Here is a 24,041-nt window from a genome sequence, read left to right as displayed (position 1 = left end):
CCCCAAGGCAGGCAGCGTCTGAGACGCCCTTCCAGGTTTACTTTTATGGGGATCCCAGCAGCATGGGGGCTGGATGTTGCTGAGCCATCCTGAGACAGCTTGCCTCACAGGGCCACACCTCCTATGTTGCTGCCTGCTCTGGTCCCTGAGTCCTCTGGGCTTTGCTCCCTCCTCCTGTCCTCACTGCAGGTGGCCTGCGTGCCATCACCAGTCTCCCCCAGAGCGAGTGAGTGGTGTGAACGAGGGAGATGAGTAGTGAACTGAGCTGGGATGCCGAATAGCAAAGACGAGGCCAAAAGCAGTGAAGTTGAAAATGGTGTTACCACTACCTGAGACAGGAGTTTGTCCCGCCCACTGTGCCCATAGGATTTGGGGCTGAGCTAATCCCTCTCCTCTGACGGGTTCCCTGACCACACCCATTTGCCTTTCTCTCTTTAACTCACTGCTCTCCCCTCCCTCACAGCTTAGTTGTTTCCTGCCATTAAGAAACCATGACACAACCAAGGGTATTGGCCATACAGAGCCAGGCCAGGAATGAGAGGTGATGGCGGTGAAGGCAGGTGAGGGGTTACGATGGCCATCCAAGAAGCGGGTCAAGGCAGCCTGCAGATTTCCCCTGCAGCTGGGAAGTGGCCTCCTATCTATCGCCCACTGACCCAAGCACAAAAATGACCACAGGGAGGGGCTGCAGCATCTCTGAGTGGCCGCTGGGTGCTCTCCAGCCTGGGATTAGGGCACGAGTTCCCATCCTGGAAAAAGGGAGTCTATTCTCTGAGCATTTGAATCACATACAATTGAATCAACAAATCGGTTTAGGCCCATGAGGCTCACTTGGCAGTCAGTCCCCGGCCCCACCCTGCCCTACCCAAACAACCTTATTAGCAGTGATTGTGCCCCAGCCAGAAAGACTGTCATGTCAGAAAACGGCCCGGGGCCTGGGCTGGCAGGCGCCGTCCAGCTCAGCGCCTGTAGTGTGGCCAGGTCGGGTCCTCTGGTCCTCTGCCCTGTTGTGTCCCACATAGCCTTTCCTGCATGGAAAAGCCAAAAGGAACTGAGGCTGAGGCAGAGATGCTTCGGTGGAGGAGGTAGGGTTTTCGTGGTGGCCCCGGAAATCCAGAGAGAGGCTGTGGTTAGCACTGTAAGTCAGCTGAGAGGGGAAGGTCGTGGAGGTATTCTTGCCTCCCTCCAGCATTTGCTCAGAATGAGCCCAACCCAACCCAGGGGCCTGATGAAGGACCATGCCCGGGAGGAGGGGCTTGTCCTAAGCGGATGCTGTGGAAGGCGGGGGACTATAGGGCACCTTCCTCTCCTACATCAGCAGTCTCCAGACACAGCTCGGAAGCAGGGCCTGGCCTGAGCAGCTTTGAATGATGGAAAGAGATGCTGGTGCTGGGAACCGGTACCTCCCCTGGGCATTGCAGCCTGGCGCCCCCTCCCCCCACAGAGAGCAGCTTCTCCCAGGCCTGGGGATACCTGCAGTGCTCCTGTTTCATGGTCCTCAGGAATCTCTAGTGTGGGTGACAGTCAGAGACCTTTTCAGGAGACCAGTGAGGTGATGGGCATCTAGAAACATTTCCATCTTGCCTCAGAAAGGTACACCTCTGCCCCTACTCAGTTCTTCACAACATTGACCTTGCTCAAAAACGGAAACACCTGCGAGAACCTCAGTTCGATTCCTACCTATGTCTGGCCCTTTCTGAGGACAGGATGGCAGAGGCCCAAGCTGAGTGAGGGATGCTACTTTCATGACAGAAGGGCATTGATGAGGGAATGGGTAGACCGGGGGAGGACAGGGCAGTGGAAACACATCGACCTACCCTCAGGAGCCACGCTGGATGCATGTGGCACTCCCTCCCTGTGAGAGTCACCTGTCAATTTCACCTGTGCAAGTGTGGACGGGTGTGAAGCTGGAGCCAAGGGCTGTGTTCAAGACGGGACCTCACTTTTTATGTTCCTTTAAATCAACTTAGCTATCACCCAGCCTCATCATCTAACAAGGCTGATGGGAAATTCTTCTCCACCATTCCTGCTCCTAGGCTGCTCCAAAGATCCTGGGGACTCATGCCATACTTTGGCATATTGTTTTTAGCTGCAGAAACTTCATCACGATGATAAAAAGATGCTGCCTCAATCATGGCTGAGTCCAGGTTGCCTAGTGCTAGGGCAGCATCCCACCCCCACCCCTCCAACCCCCCTCCACCCCCCCACCCCCTCACCCCCCCACCCCCCACTCCCCCACCCCCCGCACCGTAATATCCTGAACCGCAGGCTTGGGGGACTGCCAGTTAGGGAGTGTCCTACCCGGGGCACATCCCACACTCGTGCTCTTGACTCCCCAAGGTGTCACTGGGGAAATGGGACTCCCGTGTCTCCTCTCTACCCACGTCCTTGTGCCCCGTCCCCAAGAGGTAGCAGTTCTTTGTGGTCATAAGGTATCTCTGTGTGGCACTCTGGTCAGCTGGCTGTGCGGCTCTAGGGTGTAGCCACCGAGTCGGAACTAGCCAAGGAGAGAGAATCAGCCACACTGCAGTGACTGGTCAGCCGGGGGAGTCTGTGGAATGGCCCAGCACACGCCCAACAGATGACGGGGTTTCCACTCTGTGCATTGATCCCGTGGTCACGGCCCGGCAGCCCTGTCATCCCTAGCCGTCTACATGTGTCCTCAGACAAGACAGTCTCTCTTCGAGAGCGCCAACAGGGCTAGGAGTTGTGCTTGCCAAAATGGTTGAGGATGAGCTGGCATCACTAAGGAACAGGTGCAGAAGGTGTCTGCAGTCCAGCAGGTGCAGGGGGGTGGGTCTGGGGGTGCACGTGGCAGCCAGCTCTGGCAGTGCCTGTGAGACTCCACAAGGAAGAACACTCGTGTGTCGTTCACTTGCTCACGAGGCATGTTCCACTGGGCAAGGCTGCCGGCCGGCATCACTTGATTTCTACCCATTGCTGGCTGAAGACTGATCGCAGATCCTCTCTGGAGATCAGCCACAGGGGAGCCCTGGAAACAGTGCCGCTGCCCCACATTCAGCTCTTCCAGCCTGAGGAGCTGGACTCACCACTGGATTCCAAGGCTGGCCCTTAGGTCCCCTGGCTTTGGACCTGCCCTCCCCGACTGCCTTCCTGGCTCCTTTCCCTCCATCTTCCAGAGCACATATACCTTGTCTTGCTAATCCTCCTGGTCAGTCCTGAAGCTAGCACCCACGAGGCTCCTCCCTCACTTTCTCACCCGCTGCCTCCTCTTCTGTTTGGTGGAAAGGCAAACCCAGCTAAGACCAGAGCAAGAGCTGGGCCTCATCTCTGCTTCCTGCCTAGTGGCTCCCTGACAAACATGGAGTTTGCCCTGTCTGGGAAACTGCCTTATAGAGCCTAAGCACCTCCTCTCCATTAGCTCCTGCGAAGCCGGGCACACACTGGGAGTCTCACTCATACTCAGAGAATCATCAAGTTAAGTTGATCAGAGTATCATTTTGCTTCAGCTAGCCTAATAGCCTGGGCTTGGCCATCCCTGGTGGCTCTGGAGACGCCCACCATCTGCTGTTCCCTGCCAACCCCTTCCAGGAAACAGGGAAGGAGTGGATCTGCGGGGGGCAGGTCTCTGTAGGAGAGTCCAGGCAGGGCCCAGCATCCTCTGCTCTTTGGCCATTTTTAGGGGAAGAAGAAGGTCCCTTTTCTGGGGCTCTCTTCTCTGCCTGAAGGCTGAGTTTCTTAACTCCCAGAGGCCTGCAGTTCTGAGTATAGAATGGATTCTCAGTCAGTTCATGTGTTAGCCCCTGTATCTGAGGCCTGGCTCCTTGTCAGGTCCCACTCCAGAATGTCTCCTCTCCCTTGCCCATCGTCCTGTCCAGATCTATGAAGACTTCAGGGTCTCCTCTGATCTGAGGTCCCCGTGATGGGCGGTTTTGCTGTTCTGGGCATCCCTTCATCTGCTTCATGCTGCTGGTGTTTCACCTTGTTCTGTGATCTCCTGAGGCCTGCTGCTTCCCTGTCTGCCTTTGTCTTCTCTCTAGAGCTCAGTGCTGGCCTCTGCCTGGTATACCACCTCCTCATCAGGCCAAATTGGTGTGCAAGGCAAGCGACACACCATAACAGGAGGAGGGCTGTGGGCCAGTCTTCCTGAGGTGACTCCCTCTCTGGCCTCTCTGCCTGGCCCTGCCTCTTTGGTCCCCTGGACGTTTCTGTAATGTTACTAGGTGTATCGTGTCAGAGGTAAAGCTGCAGGCCTTGAGGTCAGAACACTCATCAGCTTTATGGTGTCCACTGTGTTCCCAACCACCTTCTTCTGCTGTCAGACATGGTGGCCTCCAGTGATGAAGAACGGTGGACCTTCTATACACCTGAAGCCAGGGCCTGCCTGGCTCTGGAGCCACGTGGTCTTCCACAGTCAGGGAGCAGATCCCGGTACCGTAGCTCTCATAACTAAGCCATCCCTGAAACTCAGCCTTCCTCCTTTTCCAAACTACAAGTCCTTTCCCCATTAAGGACCCTTGAATGCACAGGGATGCTGCTGGTCAGACATGTATGGAGGACCACCCGTGTACTAGGAACCATGCTAAACATCCCTCCTGTGTATAACATAGTCCATCGTCTTTGCAGCCCATGAAGCAGTCTAGAATCCCCATTATGTAGAGGAGAGCCAGATGCAGAGGGCCCAGCTCATTCATCCATCCACACTGACAGTGCAGAACTCATACTCATACTCATGTCCAAATCCTTGCTCATTCTATCACCGTCTATTTCCTGTATGTGTGGTTTCTACTGCAGGTGAGGGTCTCTTGGCTCCTGATTCCTTACCCCATGGCAACCCACTCACCACCTGAAGAACCTCTTGCTTTAAAAGTTCTCAGAAGTAATCCTGAATCCCATAGGCAAAATGGGATGGTGGCTATAAATAGGAAAGAATCTCACTGATCTTCATAATAAGTAGGAGAAGAGTTGATTTGAACTAACTTTTAAAACATTTTTAATGATTTATTTATTCCTATTATATGTGCCTTGGTGTTTTGCCTGCATGCATGTCTGTGTGAGGGTGCCAGATCCCCTGGAACTGGAGTTACAGATGGTTGTGAACTCCGTGTGGTTGCTGGGGATTGAACCCTGGACCTCTGGAAGAGCAACCAGTGCTCTTAACCACTGAGCCATCTCTCCAGCCCCTGAGCATCTTTCTAAGGAGATGGCTCAATGCTAAGATCCTGGTCACACACCAGCCTCTGACTCAGAGCCATTCAGGAAGGATTTGGCACAAGTGGGTTCCACTTCTCCATGTGACAACACCAGTTCCTTAGGGTCAGGTGCAGAATCACAGGTGGGGTTACCCTCTGGAGATTGATGGTCACTGAAGGGGCATCCCCACAAGGGCATCATAGTCTTTGAGATGCCTGATGTTGGCGCTCAGGGGCACCATCTACTGGTGGGTCCACACATCCATCCTGGGGACTCTCCTCCTTAGCATAGCCCTGGTTGTGAGTGTACAGCGTTTACAGGTTTGGATCCTTGTCCCCTGAGGCTAGGACAGTTACTTTCTTTTCTGTTGCTGACTTGGGGTCCCCTTAGGTCCCTTTGGTCCTAGTGTCACAAGAGAAGCAAGTAACAGGACCATAGTAAATCACCACGCATCACGTCGTTGCTGTAAATCAGTCCTTGTGCTGATGTCACCGTATGAACACTCAAACAGCCCTGCAGGCAGAGGGTATGACTGTCCTTAGGTCACAAAGAAGGAAGCAGGGGCAACAAGACAAGGAGCTCGTTGCTGACATGGTAAGAGGCAGAGCTGAGGTCAAAACCCAGAATACATTCACACTGCCGATACTGAATGGCTGTGAGCTGGAGCCATGGCTTAAAGCTATGGGACCTGGTAATTTTCCAAACTGTAGTGAAGCGCGAACCTAATTAGTCTTACCACTAGAAACCTGGAGTCAGTGAAAGCTGAAAGATCAGAGAAGCAGAGCAGCAGCCACCTGAGAGTTCTTACCCGAGTCCTCAGACTGAATGGGCCCGAGATCCTGTCTCCTCCTGCCTTATATTCCTGTCTCCACATCCCTAGGGCTGGGATCAAAGGCGTGAACCATCACCACCTGGCTGTGTTTCCTTTAGACTGGTTCAATCTCATGTAGCCCAGGGTGGCCTTGAACTCCTGATCTTCCTCCTCCCAAGTGCTGGGATTTAAGGTGTGTGCCACCACGGCCTGGTCTCTATGGTTAACTAGTGGCTAGCTCTGCCTTCTGATCTCCAGGCAAGCTTTATTTGTCAGAACACAAACAAAATACCATACAACGCTGTAGCTATGTTTTTGAGTCATCATTGAACTTTGGGGTCTTGCTAGCAGTTTTCCTGACTTCTGCTGGTGACCTTAGCCATTCAAATGCCACAGGAGCTTGGAGTGAAATCTGTCACCTCCTCATACCAGCATCCTCGCCAGTGAGCCCAAGGTCTAGTATGCATTCTGGATCACACAGGCTCACGCTTTGTCTCCTGAGTGAGGTGGGGTGGGGTCAGGTGACCTGGGAAAGGACAAGTGAAGGGCTTCAAAACAAAAGCCAATATGGGGACAGTCAAGGGTCACGGATGGGGCAGTCAAGAGAGGCAGGAGGGGTGTTGGGCACCCCCTCCTCACCTTCCTGCCCCCGCCCCAGGCTCTCTGTTAGACAGCTACACAGGGTGACCAGAGGGCTCCAGGACAGGAGCTGACCAGCCCAGGGCTGGGCGTCCATGGCACAGGCGCTGATGTCTGGACCATTCCACCGCCACCTCTGCGGAAGAGCTCAGAGTCGCTTCTCTGTCTGCTTGGTGAGGGTAAGAAGGACCAGTCATGACAGGTCTACTGTAGACGGAGTTCAGAGTGGCTGGAGCATTGTGACCTCACCCATGTGTCTGTCTTTCTGCAGGTGGACAGTCCCTTCGGCTCAGGCAGCCCTTCCAGAGGACTCTTCTCCAGGGGCCCCCAGCCCCGGCCCTCCAGCCCTGTGTCTGCTCCTGTGAGGCCCAAGACAAGTCCTGGCTCTCCCAAAACTGTGTTCCCATTCTCCTACCAGGAGTCCCCTCCACGCTCGCCACGCCGTATGAGCTTCAGTGGGATCTTCCGCTCCTCATCCAAAGAGTCTTCGCCCAACTCCAACCCATCTACCTCTCCCGGGGGCATCAGGTTCTTCTCACGGTCCAGAAAAAGTAAGACATTGGTACTATGGTTTCAGGTGGGTGCTGGGCTGTGAGAGACCTTCCGAACCATTGCCCCTCGGTCAAATGGCATCAGAGCCACAGGGTGGCTGCTGGTGACTTGGTCTGAGCCATGACTTCATGCACAGTGACATCCATTTCCATCTGCTGTCCACTCTCTGCCTGTCCTCTAGTGTGGTGAACTTGGTGGTGGAACTTAGTAGCATGAACTAGAAACTTCCTGAGGTTCACAGTCTGGTTGGGGAGGACAAATGTTCACTTCCAGTGCTCAGGGCAGGCCTGCACCCAAGGCCAGTGTGCCGCCTGGTATGGCTCTGGTCCCTGGGGTTTAGGTCTGGGGACTTTGACTGTTTTTGGAAGACCCTGAGTTTTTCTCTCTGGGGCTCTGGGCCCCTGGGAACACAGGGCAGGATAGATTGGCTGGAGAAACATGAAGGAAATGTGTGTGTTGGAATGAGAGCGTCCTTTGGATTCATAAGTCACTTGTGATCTGAAGATAAATATTGTCCCTTGAGCACTGTTGATCATAATCAGAAAGGCCAAGGCCAGCTCTAAAGGAGGGGTGTATCTCTCTTACTGTCCCGAGGCTATGATAAAGTATCCTAGAAAAGCAACTTCAGGGGAAAGGGTTTGTTTGGCTAACAGTTCTGTAGAGATGCAGTCCATCATGGTGAGGAAGGCATGGGAGCAGGAGCAGGAGGCTGGCTGGTCCCATTGCATCCACACTCTGGAAGCAGAGAGTAAACAGCAAATCGGGCCAGTCTAAAACAGACAAATAAATAAAAAAGATCGTTCGTGCCCCCAGTGACTCGCCTCTTAAAGATTCTACAGCTTTCCCAGACAGCCCCACAGCCGGGGACCATGTGTTCAAACGGGAGCCTGAGGGGGCCATTCCACACTCAGATGACCACAGAGAGCATGTGTCCTCCAGGTATATCATCTTCCAAGTTTCTCTGCTAGTTTAGAACGTTTGCATGGAGAAGGAACTTGCCACTGAATGTCAGAGGTCAAGGGTATTCCTCTCCCTCTGGGTTGCATTTCCATTTCTTGTCTTACAAGGCTATCTCTGTGGAGATACTTCAGCCTTTCTGAATTATGAGTTATTGCGAGAGTTTCCTTTCTTTACTGTTTTGTGTGTACATGTGGTCCGTGGGATATTGTTTCTAATAGCCCAGAAGCCATATCCCTAAGATGGTAGGTAGCTCTTGTGCCTTCCCATGAGCCTGTAAGACACAAACTATAATATACTGTGACTGAGGCATCACCAATATGACAATGTTCCTTGAGGCCATTACCCAGGGAAAGTAGCTGTGCATTTACAAAGCCCGGTCAAGAGCAGAGTGTTCCAGCACAGATGTTGAAACGCTCTAGAGAACTTCCTCCGATTTCTGGACCCCCTGAAGATTCTCACATACAGTTCTTCCTCACAAGGTATTGATTCCAGGATCCACTTTGGAGACTAACCCCTGAGGATGCCCAAGTCCCTTATATAACAATAATGTGGCAGTTGCATGAGCCTATATAATCCTTTCATACACTTTTTAAAAACATTTTTAAGTCTTTTTAATCAATGTTTTGACTGCACTTTATGTCAGTATACCATGCATATGCAGTGCCTGAGAAGGCCAGAAAAAGTTTATCTGGGGCTGGAGTCACAGACAATTGCCAACTGTCATGTGGCTGCTGGGGATTGAACTCGGATCTTTTGGAAGAGCAACCAGTGCTCTTAACTCCTGAGCCATCTTTCCAGCCCCCCTTCATATCCTTTAAGTCATCTTTGGATTATTTATAAAACCTAGCATAATGTGCATGATATGAACAGTTACAACATCTGTAAACACATTATGCTGCAGTCTAGGGAAAGAGCTAGTAAGTCAGCTCAGCAGGTAAAGCAGGTGCTTGCCATCAGCTTGACAACCTGAGTTCCATCCCTGGAGCCCATGTAAAGGTGGGAAGAGGGAACTGACTGCTGTGGAACAGTGTACACTGTGAAGATTTGTCACTCAGATTGGTTTAATAAAAAGCTGATTGGCCAGTAGCCAGGCAGGAATTATAGGTGGGACAACCAAACTAGGAGAATGATGGGAAGAAGAAGGGTGGAGTCAGAAGAGTCACCAGCCAGACGGAAAAGAGTCAGACACGCAAAATGGGATAAGGTTAAAAGCCACAAGCCTCGGGGCAGCACAAAGATAAATAGAAATTGGTTAAGTCGTAAGAGCTAGTTAGTAACAAGCCTGAGCTATTGGCCAAGCATTTATAGTTAATATTAAGTCTCTGTGTCAGTTACTTGGGAAGCAGCTGCTGGTTATTTGGGAACAGGTGGTTGGGACAGGAAAGCTCCACCAACAACTGATGCCACAGAGTTGTCCTCCAACCTCACTGGCACCTCCCCAATTACACACACACACACACACACTAATTTTAGAAAGAGTCTTTACATACTCTGTGTACATGCAATGAAAACCTAGCTTGGGCCTGTGGTTGATTGCATCTGTAGATGAGGAGGGCCCACTATGCTCTGTTGCGTGACCCCTCTAAATGGAGGGACCAGCAGACCAGACCTCAGCTGAGTGGTCTCGTGCCTGGATCACTTACAACTAGGCGGCTCTATGTGTCTCCGGGGCTGTGGTCATAGAGCCTCATGAGCTGGGAAGCTTAAGATAGCATTGAGACATGTTCTTCTGAAATGCAGTCCCGGAGCCAAAGTCCAAAGAGAGGCGGGTGGGCCCAGTTCCTCTGAAGGTATCAGAAAGGACTGGCTGAGGAGATTTTTACTTGTTTTTCTGAGACATTCCTGGCATGTATATGTCTGCCTGTCTCTCGTGTGTGTGTGTGTGTGTGTGTGTGTGTGTGTGTGTGTGTGTGTGTGTGTTTTAATAATGTGGTCCCAGAGCTGAAGCCTCATTTGTGCTTGGCAAGTGCCCCCCTTGAGCTCCATGCCCTGCCCTGTCTCACTTTTTTTAGTTTGAGACAGTATCTCAGAGCGGGCCTTGAACCCGCGATGTAGCCCAGGCAGGCTTTCGGCCTGCAGCCCTCCTGCCTCCTCCTTCTGAGTAGCTGGGATTACAGGTCTGAGCCACCATGCTTAGCTTAAAAGATAAACAGGTGTTTTAAAATGAGCTTGGTGGTGGGTGTTGTCTGGAAGCAGGGGAGAGAGGTCAGAGCAGGGACAGCGAAGGCTGGTGTTCGAGATCAAAGCCAGCATCAGGGTGTCGGATGTGGCGGGGCTGGCAGATCTCCCGGTGAATGAGCCACGTGAGAGGCTTCCTGATGGTGTGAGGTGGCTTAGGGCAGACCTGGGAGACCCAGCTAGAGTCAGCCCAAGCCATGCCTGCGATGTGTACTCGGTGCAGAACTGTGGGAACTCGGTGCCTGTGGGTTTGTACTCAGAGTAGGAGTGTGTGAACTTGGTGCGTGCAGGTGTGTGTTCGGCGTAGGTGTGCACACAGTTGGTGCAGGAGCAGTTTCAGCCAGCCCAGGAGTGCACGACCCTAGGCCGACTTGCCCAGTGCGACGTGAAGACTACTCTGTGAAGAACCGGGTCTGGCCCCGTGCCGAATACTGGCATGAGTGTCTGTGTTCCCTAGGAGACCCCCTCAGAGGCCCAGCGCCCTCTCTCGGGGTCCTAGGCAAGGCAGGCACATGGAAGGGCGGAATGGGCCACCATCAAACTTCACCGACGGGAAATTCAAGTTGCAGACTGAGGGGCGCAGAACCCCACCCTCGAGCAACCACTCCCGAAATCTCTAGGCTCTAAGGCACGGGAAAAGGGCTGGCTGGGGAGCAGAAAGGCTGGTGCCTCTGGTCCTCCTCAGGCATGTTCTGAGGAGCCTTGCTATGGCTGAGGGTCACGGTCCATGTCCCGTGCCCACACTGCAGGTGTATCTGTGCTCCCTGGCTCCTTCCCCTTCCAGAAACCAAACGCTGCTGCCTCCTCTTCCTCCTCCGCATGGGGCCTGCAGCCTGCCCTGGGCCCTGAGCCCCAAGGCCGTGTGTGAGCTTTGTAAGCCTGGTGTCAATTTATCCCAAGTCAGCAAAGCAGACACCTGTCAGCAGCATGGGGCTGGGGCCACGTGCACGCTATGGGATGTGTCGAAAGTTGGGTACCACAGCTCCCCACCATCAGAGGAGCTATTGGGTGCAATCACAGACACTGACCACAGACCCCTTTTCTGGCTCCCTGGGCAGGAGTTCATGCTGCCTCTTCCACTTTAGTTCTAAGAGGCCCTTCTGTGTTCAGGCCAGGAAGAAGGCTTCTCTTTCCCCATCCTCCTAGAGAGCTGTGGATTGGGCCTGGGAAGGATTATGGAATGGCCTGGGCTTCACACAAAGATGAAGATTGACCAGGTTAAATGAGAGGACTTGGGGCGGGGCGGGTTGCCTGTGGGATGAGGGACTGCTTCGCAAATCAGGTCGTCCTCCAGGGCGGTGGCTCTTGTCGTTGCCCCGGAACCGTGAGCTTTCCTCACATCCACCAGGTACCAATGCGCGGGTCTGGAGCCGGCCGGAGCCCACAGCAGCAGATTGCCGGACCCCTTCATCTGGAGTTTCAGCTGGGTCTGGCGTGAGGCCGGCTTGCAGAGTAGATAATTTATCTACTTTCCCTGCGGTTTGAGCATCTATTCCTAGATTAAAGTACCCAGACATCATATTGCTCCTCGCTGCCCTAGAATTCATTCCACAGCTCAGAGGGACTTTCTGGTAATAGTCCCATGACACCCCCTGTGTCCATTGCAGGGTGTCAGGCGGGCATTGCTCATTTCCCAGAGTCCTGAGAGGACTGTCCTGTCTGGTCTCTTTACCAAGAATAGCTGTGCGTCTGATCAGCCGCCCCACTTTTGTCCAGAGTGGACACTAATCATCTCACAGCCCAGCTTTCCCGTCTGCCCAGCCTGCTCGGTCTTTGATCCACATTTGTACAAAAGGACCTTGGGGGTGTGTCGGGCCTTGGTTCTGAAGCTGGTTTTGGTCCCCATTCTTGCGCTGTTAACCTACTGTGTTTCTGTTTTGTTTCTGGAATGAGGTCTTACTGTGTTGCCCAGGTTGGCCTCCACATTGCTATGTAGCTCAAGGTAGCCTCAAATTTATAATCCTTAAGCCTCTGCCTTCCGCATACTGGGATTAAAGGGAAGTGACATCACACCTAGCTTCCCTTTTGGCTTTTTAAACCAGGAAGACAATTTATTGGGAGGATTTGGTGTGTTTGGTTTTTAAAAAGAACTCAGCTGAGCTTGAGATTCGGGAAGGGAAGAGATCCTGTTGACTCTGGGGGACTTAATACAAGAAGGTATGGATATTTAGTTAGTTTGTTTGTTATATTTAATCCAGAAAAGCCCCAGGCTTATGTCCTTGATTCCGTTTATAGTCTATCTGAGTAGCAAGGTGGGCATGCCTGAGTCACTCTGTGATGGATGGCCTAGGCTAGGAGATGGACTGATGGGGGCGGACACAGACTCCTGCAGCAGCAGCAGAGAGCCCTCACTATCTAGAGGCTGACATCAGGGTGCTGGAGAAGCATGTTTAATCCATCTCTGCCCTGGGGAAGATCTGTCGCGGGCCCTTGGTCATCTTACTCAGTCTCTGTAACGGTTTGGGTCTGAAACGTCCCACAGGCTCGTGTTCTGGGCATTCCCTTCCCAGCTGGCGGTGCAACTCGGGGAGGCTGTGGAACCTTCGGGTCTGTCTGCGAGAAGCAGGTTTCTAGGGACAGGCCTTTCAAGGTGATAGCCCCAGGCTGGTTCTCGATGCTCTCCGGGCTGTGAGGAGCCTTCGCGAGCTGTTCCTGCTCCATGAGCTTCACCACAGGCCTTCACCACCACAGGCTTTCATCACCACAGGCCTTCACCACGACAGACCGAAGACTTTGAAAATGCCCCACGTTTTTGTCGTTTCTGCCCTGTATTGTGTCACGGCAGCACGGATGTGACGAACACACGCTCCCTCCCTTGTCGTGTGGTCCTTAGCCCTGCTACACGTGTTCCTTCTCGTCTCAAAGGGACACCAGTCACGTGAGGTTAAGGGCCTATCCCACTCTAAGGTAATCCCACCTCCAGTAATTACATCTGCCGTAAAACAAGGCACATCTGAGGTTCTGAGAAAGACATCAATTTGGGAACCGAATTCATCCACCCAGGTGCCAGCCTCGGCTACAGCTGACCTTCTTTGACCTTTGTTTTGTCTCCTTGGCATGGCTGAGGTCCTTTCTCACTTCTACCCAGGCTGATGATTTCTTCTTGGTTTTCTCTTTTTGTTGCTGCTTTTTGTTGTTTTAGGGCTTGTCTTTGCTTTTGAACAGGGTCTCACGATGTGGCATAGCAACTCATGATCCTCCTGCCTCAGCCTCCTGAGTGCTGAGGTTACAGATGTGCTCCCATGTCTGTCCACAGTACAGCCTGTAGGGGAAGAAGCTGCTGAGACCTCAACTTTCTTCTTTCTTGCCGTCCTTATTGGACTTTTAATTTCTGCGTGTGTGCCGTGCCCCTCCCACCCCGCCAGAAAGCAGTGGATGATCTAGCATTTTTCCCTGCTGTGAGAGAAGCCGGCGGGACGGACTTGAGCCCCCTGCCCTGCGGCCCCTCCCCCTTGTGGCCCAGGCTGCCACCATGCCGGCAGGCTCTCCTTGGTCGTCTGCTGTGTTCCTGCTTACAGCAGTTGCCGGAAAAGGAGATGAAAGTGAGTCTGAGATCTCTGATGGTTCCTGGCAGGACTCCATACGCCCGTGGGCCGAGTCACCCACTACCGTTAGGAATCACCTAGTGCAGCCACATGGTGACCAGTGGGTCAGGACCTAAGGGAGAGGGGGGTAGACGAAAGTCAGGTTACAAGGCAGTGGGGGATCAGGCAAACTGACTTCTATTGCAGGCCCCACTGGGGGAAGGCTTCTGAATATACAATTTGGTTTAATCCTCATAGCGACTACTAGGGGCTGATTTGTGTCCTTCCCAACCCTAAATAATCTGTTGACATCCTCACCCTGAGCACCTCAGAACGCAGCCTTACTTAGAAGATGGCTGCTGATGTCATTAGTTGAGGTGAAGTCATTAAGGGGGCCTTGGTCCAGTGTGGCTGATGCCAATAAAGGAAAGGCCCTGTGGTACAGAGACAGGGCTTGGTGTGACTCTACTGTGAGCCAACCAACACAAGGATGGCAGCGATGGCAGAGACCGAAGACAAGGTAGCCCTCCCCCGTGGAGTCCCCAGGAGTCACGGCTGGCCCACCTCTAACCGCCAGGCCCTCCAGCCTCGGGACGGAGAGGGAACAAGTTTCCATTGTCATAGGCCACTCAGTATCCAGGTGGGCCTCTAAGTGGTGACCGTGCACAGTAAAGGGGTGTGCACTAGGTCAGCCTCCGGAAACTAGAAAGTTTGGGTTTCCCTCATGCTTCCAGTGGAGGACGGGAAGGAAGAGTGCTGACCTCAGCCTCTCCCTTGAGTGTCCCCACGCTTCACAGACAGGGAAGGGAGTTTGGGGTGGAGGCCTGGAGCCTGGAGCCTGGAGCTTGGATCTGGTTGACAAGAGGATGAGAGAAACAGGTGGGGCTGGACACTGAGTCTTGGGCCTTGCTTCTCACTGGACACAAAAGAGATAACCAGGTAGCAAGTGGGTGGGCACTTAACTGGTTCCGTAAGAAGGGATGTTCTGCTGGCTTATGTCGTGTTCATTTGGGGACATATCTTGTTGGACCTCACGGTCCTACCTAGATCACTCGCCTTCCTGGAGTCAGCCGCTGGGCTCCCTCGGCGCTGTTCAGAGAACCTGCCTGTTTGCTGTGCACATGCCTGTCCCGTTTGCTGTGAGGGACGGTCCTTAACACAGCAGTCATGTTCTCCTCACAGCACCCCTTAGCCCGAGCTCCCAGCGGGGGCTCCAGTTCCTTCTGAACCTCAGCAGCCCCGCCAGGTGGCTGTTGACCGTAGGCACAGAAGGCAAGTGGCTTGCTCCAGGTCACAAAGTATGTGAGTTCCTTTGCCAGACTCCCAGCCCATGGAACAATACCACCACCACCACCCCCACACATATAAATGTAAATCCCCCCTGGAAACCCCTTCACAGAGATACCCGGGGTGTGCCACCCCATCTCCCAGGTGTTGCTATAAACCCAGTCAAGTTGACGAAAGATGAAACCATCACATGAAGCTTGGTAGTAGCAGTTGATGCATGTGAGCTAGTTGGCCCCAGGTCAGCATGTGCCTCTCTGCCCCCCAGCCCCTGGAATTTACTCTTGGGAAGCACTGAACTGCTTGTCCTGGCCTTCAGACTGCTGACCTGATTTAAGACCCTCTGTCCCTGGTGTCTCCTTTATGGGGGCCTGGGGGGCCACACCCAGCCTTCCCTGTGTGTGCTGCGGCGTGGTTCACATGCATCACTAGGTTCAAACCACCAAGCCTCCTTCCTGCATGGCACACTGCAGTCCTTCCCCACAAGGCAGCTGGGCCGTTGGCCAGGCTGCCCTCTGCTGTAGGACCTTCCTCTTGGCTTCTCCCCACCTGTCCTAGGTCCTTTGTCCCCAGAGTCCATCACATCTACCAGTGTGCACAGTACGTCCCTCTCACCACAGGCGGTGACAGACCCTGACAGCCCAGCGACAGCTGTGCCCCCTCTTCCTCATCTTGGTGTCATTCAGACACCGAGGTGGCATGAGGCAGGGCTGGCCTGATCCAGTTGTCATGTCCCTCTCCCACGGGCCAGGGACCTGCTTCACAGTAGGTCAGACGTTGGCTGGTCATTTAAGGAGTAGATGTCGCCTCCCAACAAAGAACGTGAGGGCATCCCGTTCCCTCTGCTGAGCTATGGACAAAGGACAAAGGCCACCATACAGAGGAGCTGAGCAGAGAGTGGACAAGACGGTTTCTCTCATGCAGTTAGCCAGCTGCCGACTTCACTGACTTTTGTAGAAAGCTTCCTTACTGTTCAGACTCCTCAAAGTCATGGGTGTATATGTGTGTGTGTGTGTGTGTGTGTGTGTGTGTGTGTGTGTACATGTGGAGGCTACAGGTCTCCTCAGATGTCATTCTTCAGTTATTACCCACTTCATTTTCTTTAGATGGGGTTTCTCCGTTGGCCTGGAGCTCATAAGTAGGCTATTGTGGCTGGCCAGGAAGTCCCAGGGATCCCCCTGTCTCCTCCCTTCCTGTGCTAAGATGGCCAGTGCACCGTACCACACCCGGCCTTTTTTTTTTTTTTTATGTGTTCTGGTTATCAAACCCGGATTCTCATTTGTGCGCAGCAGACACTTCACCATCTTGATTATCTCCCCAGCCCTAAAAAGTTCACGTCTGATAGGTTTTCATGTCACGTGGGATGGACTGAGAGCCTCTATGAGATAGATGTCCTGTGCTACATTTAACCACTGGGAACAGCCACGACTCCATCTAAGTCCCTCTCACATTCAAGGAGAGATGCCCTTCATATTGTTCTCCGTTTCCCCTTTATTTTCTGACTTTTTTCTACATCTGACTTCACTCACACAGTATGGAAGCCTGTAAGAGCAGAGCTGGGTCTCACTGTCCAGGGCATGGATGGCCCTGCCTTGCAGGCCTCTTCAGCTGCAGACGGTTTCCTGGCACTGTGACCTAGTGGCCACTAGGGGGTGCTACAGCCTCACGTGCTGAGCCTTGGGCAGGAGCCGCTGTGGTCCTGCCCAGAGGAAAGAAGCAGGAACCAGCCCTGTTTATGTCTTGTCCCGGCAAAATGAGGAAGCCACGAAGAGGATGCACACCTCTGACATTGAACCCATGCCTCACAAGGCCCTGCTAACGCGAGGCCCTGGGAAGACACAGCAAGCAAGCAAGCCTGTCCCTGCCCTCCCCCAGGTCCCGCCCTGGGGGCAGCCGGGACCTGTGGACCCTAGGCATACGCATGCTGTGTCCAATGCCATGAAGAAAACCATGAGGGGGCAGGGTTGCTGCTTCACATAGGAAAATCAGCAGCAGCATCTCTGATGGGAGGACATTTGTTCCCGGGGTGGGATGGAGGCAGAGAGGGCACGGATGGACAGCTGCGAAGATGGCGTGCCTGGTGGGGGATGGTAGTTCCTTCTCTCCTCTCTGTTAAAGCCCTCAGAGAGCAGGTCCGTGTGGGCAGATCTGAAGGGCATGGCCGCTAGCTGCAGGTGAGGTCAACGGAGGGTGGGTCCTCGCTGGGGAAGCCCAGGGTTCGAGGCTTTACGTGACCGGTCAGGGAAGCCATCATCGGATGGCATGCCCTCTGCAAGAGTGTGTGGCTGCTGCTCAGGTAGACAGAGTGGAGATGGAGGAGTGAGGACCCTCTGAGAACCACTGAGACAGACTGGACACCAGGCCAATGGGCTCTGGCCAGCCCCCTTAGAGTCATCTTCTCAGGCCCATGCTTGCCTGACTATGCTCGGCTTGGGCAGCCCTCCAGAGTGTGAGCCGAGCGGTCACCACAAGCATCTTGGCAGTCTGTGGCCTCCTGACTGGCCTCTCGTGCTTTCTTGTCTCTTTGGAAAACACATGCTGAGCTCTTTGTGCTCCTGACCCTTCCGCCAGCTCTTCCAACCCTATGTCCTCTCCGCCACCATCCCGCCAGTCGCGGTCAGTGCACTGAGGGCCGCCCCATGGGAAAGCGGCCACACCAGTGGAAGGCTCTGCCACCTGGAAGGACCAGCTGGCCGTCACCAGCGCTGCAGAGGGACCTCCAGTCTCCTTGTTGCCTTCTCCCCTCTGTGGGCTGTGAGACCCAGAACTCTTCCTTTTCTTTCTTCTTCTCCTCCTGCAGATCAGAAAGGGCCTGGCAAAGGGATTAAGATGCACTCTCCAGCTAGCATGAAAACCAGATGTCAGCAGATGCTGTCGGGGAAGCAGGTGTCTGTCCTCTCAGACCCCCATGATCATGGCATTGGCGGCGGCATTGGGAAGTGAGATGAGGTAGCATTGAGTCAGCTCCTCAGCCCCCGATGAGCAATAAATAGCATCTTGTTCTAACGAGCAGTGGTCCACACTCGGTGGCTGTTGCTGATGGAACCGGCCCCACTGGCTTTGGGACGTTATATTTGTCCTACTAAGAAAGAAAGGAATGAAAAAAAAATTCCCTGATCTCGGTGTCCACCCCTTCTGATTACAGAAAGGCTATTCCAGGCCAAGACTGCAGCCCCAGGTAGGACAGGTGAAAATCAGATTACACCCTGGCCCCTGGGTAATTTGCCTCTGCCGGCAGTAGGAAATCTGAGCACTGAGCATGCAAAGGAAGCCATGCAGCCTCCTCCCCGTGGTTTGAAAATGTTTCTTGATTGCCTTCTGCATACAGTAAGAGACACCTTTGGGAGTTTGGGAGAGGACTCAGTTGCGCATGCGTGACAACCTGAGTTCAAGCCCCAGAACCAATGTAAAAAGGCTAGGTGGGTGTGGTGGCATGGCCCTCCAGCCCCAGTGATGGGAAGGCAGAGACAGAGGACCCCTAGGGCTTGCTGGCCGGCCAGTGAGAAACTGTCTCAGAAAGTGAGGTGGGTGGTGCCTGAAGGGCAGCTGAGGGGTGCCCTCCAAATGTTACAACCACAGTCTGTACACACATATTCATTCTCATTCTCTCTCTCTCTCTCCCTCTCTCTCTCTCTCTCTCTCTCTCTCTCTCTCACACACACACACACACACACACACACACACACTCACTCACTCACAATACGTTTGATGTTGTCGTCATCTGGTACATAATGCCCTTCTCATGACACAGGATTTCCCCTGGACTGTCTTCTCTGTCTCTCTATTATTTTAGCATGCTTTATCAGATACGCACAGCTGATTTTATGACCTGGGTGGAGGGAGTGACTGCAGTCGGGAAAATACCACCCTAGATGGTCAGAGAAGCTGAGATGAGTTTGGAATGCCTGCCAATCGAGTCTGGCTAGGGCGTGGAGAATCAGCTGGATGGAGGGACTGACGCGATGCTTTCTGGCCAGAGATGGAGGCGCTATGTTTTCTAGCTCAGGTTTCCAAGACTGGCTCAGCCTTGACCGAGGTCATGTGTACTCCAAACCTCTAAAGGAATTTCATTTTCTGTTTGTGCTTAGAGTGCCCTAGTTCTACCAGGAAGACTGGGGTCCTGCAGCGTCCTGAGCAGAGTGACTGCACATTACCCCTTTTCTCTGAGTGTGGGTCTTTATCAGAGTGTGCGCCACGACAGCCTTTGAAATTCGAATGAGCTTGCAGAGGAGTTTATTTAACTTGTAAGACTTTGGGCCTTTTCACACCATTGCGGCCTTGGATCCCAGACAGCCCTTCCTTTATAGCCCAGCAACTGGGAGTTTATTTTTCAAATAAAAGTCTGTTTTCCCATAAAACGCTGAAGGTTTTGTGCCGTGTGGGGAAGAATGAACTCCAGCTCTCAAGGCTTCAATTTGGAGTCTCCAAGTCTACAATTTAGATGCCAAGGGCTTCCCCAGGGCTGAGGGGGCCCTGCCCCAGCTTGCCCTGAGAACAGACATGGGGCAGTGGAGCAGCCTGTGTGGATCAATGGGCCATTGTGCCCAAGTACAGAACCAAAGCAGAAGGGCTGGGGCTGAACTGGAGTGAGTTTGGTCCTCCGGCCCTGAGGTCTAGAAGCCCAGTGGTCACTCTGCAGACTACTTTGCTGACCCTCCGGCACCCTCCTCTGGGGACACTTTTTCACATTCCCCGCCAGGCAGGGTCCTGCAGGAGAGCAGAACCTCTGTGTACTGAAAACAAAGGGGCTTAGTCCAGGTGTAGATGGTTACAGTCACGTGGTTCTGTGGTTGTGAGGTGAGGGAGAGCTGAGCTGAGGTACCCACGGAGCCTGAGAGGCAACCCAGAGATTAGAAAAACGTGGGAGAGTAGAAAGAGGAGGACAATGTAGAACAGCCATGGGGTACCCAGTGGAGGATGGAGCATGAGCAGTGGCCGGCCCTAGAGCCGTGGGAGCCCCGGGGACTAGATCCAAGCCAGATGCCTTTACCAAGGTCAGCTTCCACTGAGAAGGAACCCAGGCATCCGAGCAAGGAGCAGATGAGAGAACACACAGAGTACGTGGGGGCCATTGAGCGGCTGTGAGGCCATGTCACAGGGCCTGGGTCTCGGGAACAGAGCTGCCCGGTTACTCCCAGCACTGTAGAGACGGGAGCCCCACCCTTCAGTACGGTAGCAGCAGGCAGGTTGGTAATGGGAGGTTGTGGAACCCTCACTGGAAGGAGCCCGAGGCTCAGGTACACCTGGCATGCTTCCTTCCCTGTGGTCACAGGTGTGGTGTATACCTGGGGTCTTCAGTGGTGCATCTCTTGCTGTTAGCTGTCACGGGACTCCGTGGGGCCTGGGCGTTGGTTCCGACTCTGGAGAGACGGAGGATGGGCGTCACTGGCCTTCCTGAAGTATAGCCAGAGGAAGAACCTGTAAAGAGGAAGCTCACGGTGTGGGAGGGAGGAGACCCTAGCACACCTCTTCCCTTGATGGAGATACCTTTGTGAGGAATGTGGTGCTTTTCCAAAAAAGTCAGGGTACAGTGAACAGAGTATGTCAGACCACACCCAGCCAGGAGCCAGGCCACCTCTCCTGCGGTCCCCGTGGACTGGAGCTCTGCCCTACTCCTGGAAGGATCCTTCAGGCAGCCACAGGGGTTACCTCCTCTCTTCTTTAGGTCTCTGATCCAATGGCCTGATGCCAGGGTGGGCACAGGAAAAGGGCGCAGTAGGAGAAAGTGAGGAAGGCTTTAAACACAGGTGGGGGCTTGCATGAACACAGATGAGCGGAGGAAGACATATATATGCCACCTGGGAGAAAGATGGTCTGCAGATGGGTACATGGGGGATGTGTAAACAGGAGACACACACACACACACACACACACACACACACACACACTTCACAGGGGCTTGGACCAGCAATCTGAGTGTGTCTTAAGATGCCAGGATCCAGCCGGGTGTTGGTGGCGCATGCCTTTAATCCCAGCACTTGGGAAACAGAGGCAGTGGATCTCTGAGTTCGAGGCCAGCCTGGTCTACAAAGTGAGTTCCAGGAAAGGCACAAAGCTACACAGAAACCCTGTCTCGAAAACAACAAAAAACAAAAATTGCCAGGATCCAGTCTAGCATGAGTTTTGCTCAATGCCCAGCAAAACTAGCTTTACTCTGGCTGGCCTGTTCCCCAGGCACAGCTCCTTCCTCGGAAGCCCCAGCTCGGCCAGCCTTGGCCAGCCAACCTCCCTGGGACCTGTGCTCACTGGCTACAGCTGGAACTTTCCAGATCCCAGCAGCTGGCAGATCTGCAGCCTCCTGAAACACGTGACTCATCCAGCCTGTCCACAAAGAAAGGAAAAGTATGTGTGGCATCCGGGTTTCCTGAAAAGTGTAGCCATCGCATGGCACAGCTATGTGGCCTGGCACCCAGTGAACTCCAGGAGGGCGCCCTCTGGTGGCTGCCATGCACCTGTCTGTGAAGGCGCTCCTGTCCCTGCCAGCCCAGACTGGGCTGTGGGTGTTGGGAGTGAATCACGGAGTCTTCCAGTTGTGTGAGGCCTGCCTGAGGGACACTCCTGCTGTACTGGAGACAGGAAAAGCCCTTGCTAGTGAGCATGGCATCTCTGTCCTCATCTTTTTATTGCTCAAGCCTTGTCACACTCCAGTTTGAGACAAGGTTCTTACATATCCCTCCAACTCACTTTCTATCTGAGGATGGCCTTGAACTTCTGATCTTTCTATCTCCATCAAGTACTGGATTACAGGTGGTGTATGTGGTGCTTAGGATTGAGGCCAGGGCTTCATGCACATTAGACAAACACTGTCCTGAGTTATGTCCCTAGCTTCTCTCAATTCCTTTTTTAAAGTAACATTCCATCTTGACGATTTCAAACTTACAAAAAATAATAATAATAATAATAGGGTGGAGAGTGGTAGAGAAAGATTCCTCACATCTGTTTCTAGCCTCCACATAGGTGCACACACAGGTGCACATGCACCTGAATGCATGTGCAACCCCACAGGAAAACACAAATACACACACACACACACACACACACACACACACGATATAAAACATTAAAACGTTTTTAAACAGTCTAAAGGGGTCTCTTGTGCTTTTTACCCAATTTCCAAAGCTAACATCCTCCCAAGTTTGCTTAGATCTGACATGTCTCTCTATCTTTCTGTCTGTCTGTCTGTCTGTCTTTGCCCTCCCCTCCCCATGCAGTGCTCGTTTGTATAGACTCAGAGTGACTGAGACTAAGTTACAGGTACAACATCCACTAACCCAGTGGTTCTCAGCCTTCCTAATGCTGCCACCCTTTAATACAACTCCTCATGTTGTGATGACCCTCCAACCATAAAACTGTTTCATAACTGTAATTTCGCTAGTATCAAGAATTGTAAATATCTGCTGTGCAGGATATCTGATATGTGAGCCCAGGGGTCTCCACCCACAGGTTGCAAACCACCACCTAGCCCCTTCAGGCTTTATGAAAATAAGGTGTTTCCGGCCACAGTATAACTATCAAGTCCAGGAAACCCATGTCAACAGAGCGTGATTAGCTGCACTTCAGGCTTTGTTTGCATTCGGCAAATTGTCCTAATGACATCCTTTTTGGAAGCACCCCAGACATGACCGAGTCTGTGGCCCTGTCTCTCTCTCCTGTCCCTCAGCTCCCCCCCCCCGCCCCCCAGCTCCTCTGCCCGTCTGTCTCATCTTCCATGACCTCAGCACTCACCCAGCGGCCCCAGGCCCCGGGCCAGCCATTGTGTGGCTGGCCTCACTCTGGATGTGCCCAGCACTTCCTCAGGAACAGATTCAGGGTTAGCTGTTGGCAGGCAAGCCACAGGCCTGCCTCCTTGGGCCTGGGCCTCACAGCAGGGAGCCCGTGACTCTGCTGGCACCTTCCTGGTGATAGGAGCCCTGGGACTAGCCAGGCTGTCTGCACAGAGAGGCGTTCCACTTTGATAAAACCCTCGTTTCCCTTTGTGATCAGTCGGCATTGTGGGGCGGCTCCTCAGAATATTGTGTGAAGAGCCTTCCTCATCCAACTTTGACTTGCTCCTCTGAGCAGCAGTCGATGGATCTTGTCTAAACGATGGCTGTACTGGGTGCCGAAGAGTGTGAGTGTAATTCATGACTAATTCTCTGCATTAGCCGCTTGGAAGGAGTCTTTCTCAGGAAAAGAGCTACCATCTTTCCTGTCTGTGTGTGTATGTCTGGACTCGTGGATTTGTATTTTACTGAGTTAAAATGTTCCGCTGTCATATTCTGATGTTCAAAAGGTCTGAGCCTCGTCCAGCGGGAGCCTCGTCAAGTGTCCCCTGTGTTTTTTGTCTGTCCCCATAATTGTAACCACTGCCTGACTTCTGGCTTCTCTCACACTTCCCATCCCAGCTCTGGAGCGAGCCTCTTCACCGAGGAATGTTTTTGCCATCTCAGTACTGTTGGGTGGCGTGAACGTGTTGGCCATTTCGTGACTGTTGGTGGCAAACAGGACTTAGAAATAAGGCCTTGGCCCTGGGAATGCGCCCTGCTGCTGGGCTGCCACTGCTTCTAGGGCCTCTCAGCAGACCAATTACAGACAATGTAATTTGTGTAACTAGGGGAATAACTGAATAAAGACACAGCAGAGTACTATGCAGCTGTAAAAAGTATACCACTGAAATCAGATACCATATCAGAAGATAAGAGGATTGCCCTGGCATAGCACCAGCATATCACCACTACCAGAAACACAGAGATGGGAGAATTTGTACTCATGCATTCCCCCCGCATTTGTGGAATTTTTTGTGTGTGGTTCAATGCACATATTATATAACACAGTGCCTATGCAGTTTTAAAATACACGGTAGAGTATATTAAGTGCATTCCCAACATTGTCCAGTTACCTCTCGAGTCTCAGGGCTTTCATCACTGTTTGCTGTCTCCGTGACAAAGCCCTGGAGGTAG

The 24,041-nt window shown here is 53.0% G+C and overlaps 1 protein-coding gene across 6 annotated transcripts in view; it reads left to right on the top strand.

Moving 5' to 3' along the window:
* The window catches only part of Prkag2 (protein kinase AMP-activated non-catalytic subunit gamma 2), a 264,212-nt gene that overhangs the window by 75,943 nt on the left and 164,228 nt on the right, over positions 1 to 24,041 (top strand). For 5 of the 6 annotated variants that reach the window (XM_028879514.2, XM_028879513.2, XM_028879511.2 and 2 more), the window contains exon 3: positions 6,876 to 7,155. In XM_028879514.2, coding sequence (XP_028735347.1) covers positions 6,876 to 7,155 — 280 coding nt within the window. The other variant, XM_028879517.2, reaches the window with a different exon arrangement.

The sequence above is a fragment of the Peromyscus leucopus genome, chromosome 3 (genome assembly GCF_004664715.2).
Source record: "Peromyscus leucopus breed LL Stock chromosome 3, UCI_PerLeu_2.1, whole genome shotgun sequence".
NCBI lineage: Eukaryota > Metazoa > Chordata > Mammalia > Rodentia > Cricetidae > Peromyscus > Peromyscus leucopus.
The sequence above is the reverse complement of the archived record's forward strand: the minus strand, read 5'-3'. Positions and strand labels throughout refer to the sequence as shown.